General features: G+C 32.9%; 1 protein-coding gene across 3 annotated transcripts in view; it reads right to left on the bottom strand.

Annotated features, from left to right (window-relative positions):
- Nucleotides 1-1810, bottom strand: part of CAPZA1 (capping protein (actin filament) muscle Z-line, alpha 1) — a 44564-nt gene that overhangs the window by 15109 nt on the left and 27645 nt on the right. For all 3 annotated transcript variants that reach the window (XM_010830814.1, XM_010830813.1, XM_010830812.1), the window contains one exon: nt 1572-1635. In XM_010830814.1, the coding sequence (XP_010829116.1) occupies nt 1572-1635 (64 nt within the window). The remainder of the gene's footprint in view (nt 1-1571; nt 1636-1810) is intronic.

A 1810-nucleotide genomic window follows, 5' to 3' on the forward strand; every position in this document is an offset into this window, starting at 1 on the left:
GGGGGGGCCCCCCCCCCCCCTCCTAGGGGGGCCCCCTGCCATAACATCCCTAAATATTACCTCTAGACTTCTTATGTGACAAAAAATCTGTATTATGTTAACCCACTGCAGCTGATTTCCTATTATATGCAGTGATGGCATCTACTTTATTAACTCAGATGTCTTTCCATATTTTCCTTTTATGTCTAGGTAATGTGTTGTTGTGGCTAAGAATGTGATCTCTTTTTGACCACATTTTTAAGCTGGCTACCACATGTATATGGGACTGTTCTTATGTATCTGCAAACAGACCTTATTTATTATTTCAATAATTCTGCCGTTATTAGTAAAGTATACAATGTCAACTGTAAGAAATATTTATCATTTTTCTTGTCTTTATACTTATAAAGTAAATACTTGTAAAGTAAACTTGTAAAGTTGTAAAGTATACTTGTAAAGTAAAAACCAGTATTTTCTTGTCTTTTATACTTATAATTAATCTATTTTCATTGAAAAAGATAAGCACAAATATAAACCAAAACAAATAAAAAACAACAAACAAAACAAATTACAGTAATCCTGTGATCCCAACATAGAGAGTTAACATTTTGGTATGTATTTTCCTACATTTCAATTTCTATGCACATCTATATACTACTTTATTTCTTTTCTTTCTTATTACTTTTATTTCTGAGTCTTAAGATGCATACATTCCCCTCATGATTTAACATTTCATAAAACGGGATGCATCTTATAGTGACAGCATCTTAAAACTGTCATAATTTAACTGACAAGTATTTTCACTTTCTTAATGGCACATAAAGTAAGATGTACCTTTCACAGAATTTAAGATGCAAATTCTAATAAAATTGTTCATTTACATATTTATTTAAAAAATAAACTAGCACAACACTACCTGCTGCTTCATGTTTTAGCTTAATATATCATAAACATATTTCCAGTTCAATATTTCTATCAGGTTTTAATGGTTACACAGGATTTTGGCCTACAGATACTTAATTTAATACTGGACATTTAGACTGCTCCCAATTTTTCACTATCATAAACCTTGATTCAAATAATCTTTTTTACACATTTATACACTTATTTCCTAAGATAAATTCTTTGGACTTGTGGGTTCAAAGGGGATTCAGACTGTCAAAAGGTATCTGCCATTTGATGCCATACTACCTTTGAATTGTACATTAATGAATCTGAAAAGCCCTGTCATGTAATGTTAATAACTGTGGGGAAAAAAGGGGAATATGTATTTACTTTGTTCCTGTATCTGAACAGGAATCCTTGTTTTCCTATTAAATATAATGTCTTCTGTTATTCTTACCAAGGAGAATTAGGGACAGCTGGAAAGCTTATGTAAAACTTAATTCCTTTTACTTTCATTGTTCTTTTGTTAGGGACAATTCTCTCTTCAAATAAACTCCTATTTTCAGAGGGAGGAAGAATTTCCTAATATGTAGAATATTTACAAAAGCTAAGACGTGAATCTACTCAGCATTTTATCTTCAGACATCTGTTTTACAGTATTTCTACTACCTTCCAGGTACAGTGTATCTAAGAGAAATAACTGTTACCTGATCTTCATATCCTTCTATCTTCACAGGCGTGAACTGATCCATGTTATACTGGGCAAACGCACTGTTTTGTTTTTTTTAAAAGGAAGAGGGAGAGAAACCAATTATATGTAAGTAAGTATAAAAGGTAGTTCAGGGAATTCCCTGGCAGTCCAGTGATTAGGACTCCATGCTTCCACTGCAGGGGGCATGGGTTCGATTCCCCAGTTGGGGAACTACAATCCTGTATGCCATGTGAC

The sequence above is a fragment of the Bison bison genome, unplaced genomic scaffold, assembly GCF_000754665.1.
Source record: "Bison bison bison isolate TAMUID 2011002044 unplaced genomic scaffold, Bison_UMD1.0 scf7180017864519, whole genome shotgun sequence".
Taxonomy (NCBI): domain Eukaryota; kingdom Metazoa; phylum Chordata; class Mammalia; order Artiodactyla; family Bovidae; genus Bison; species Bison bison.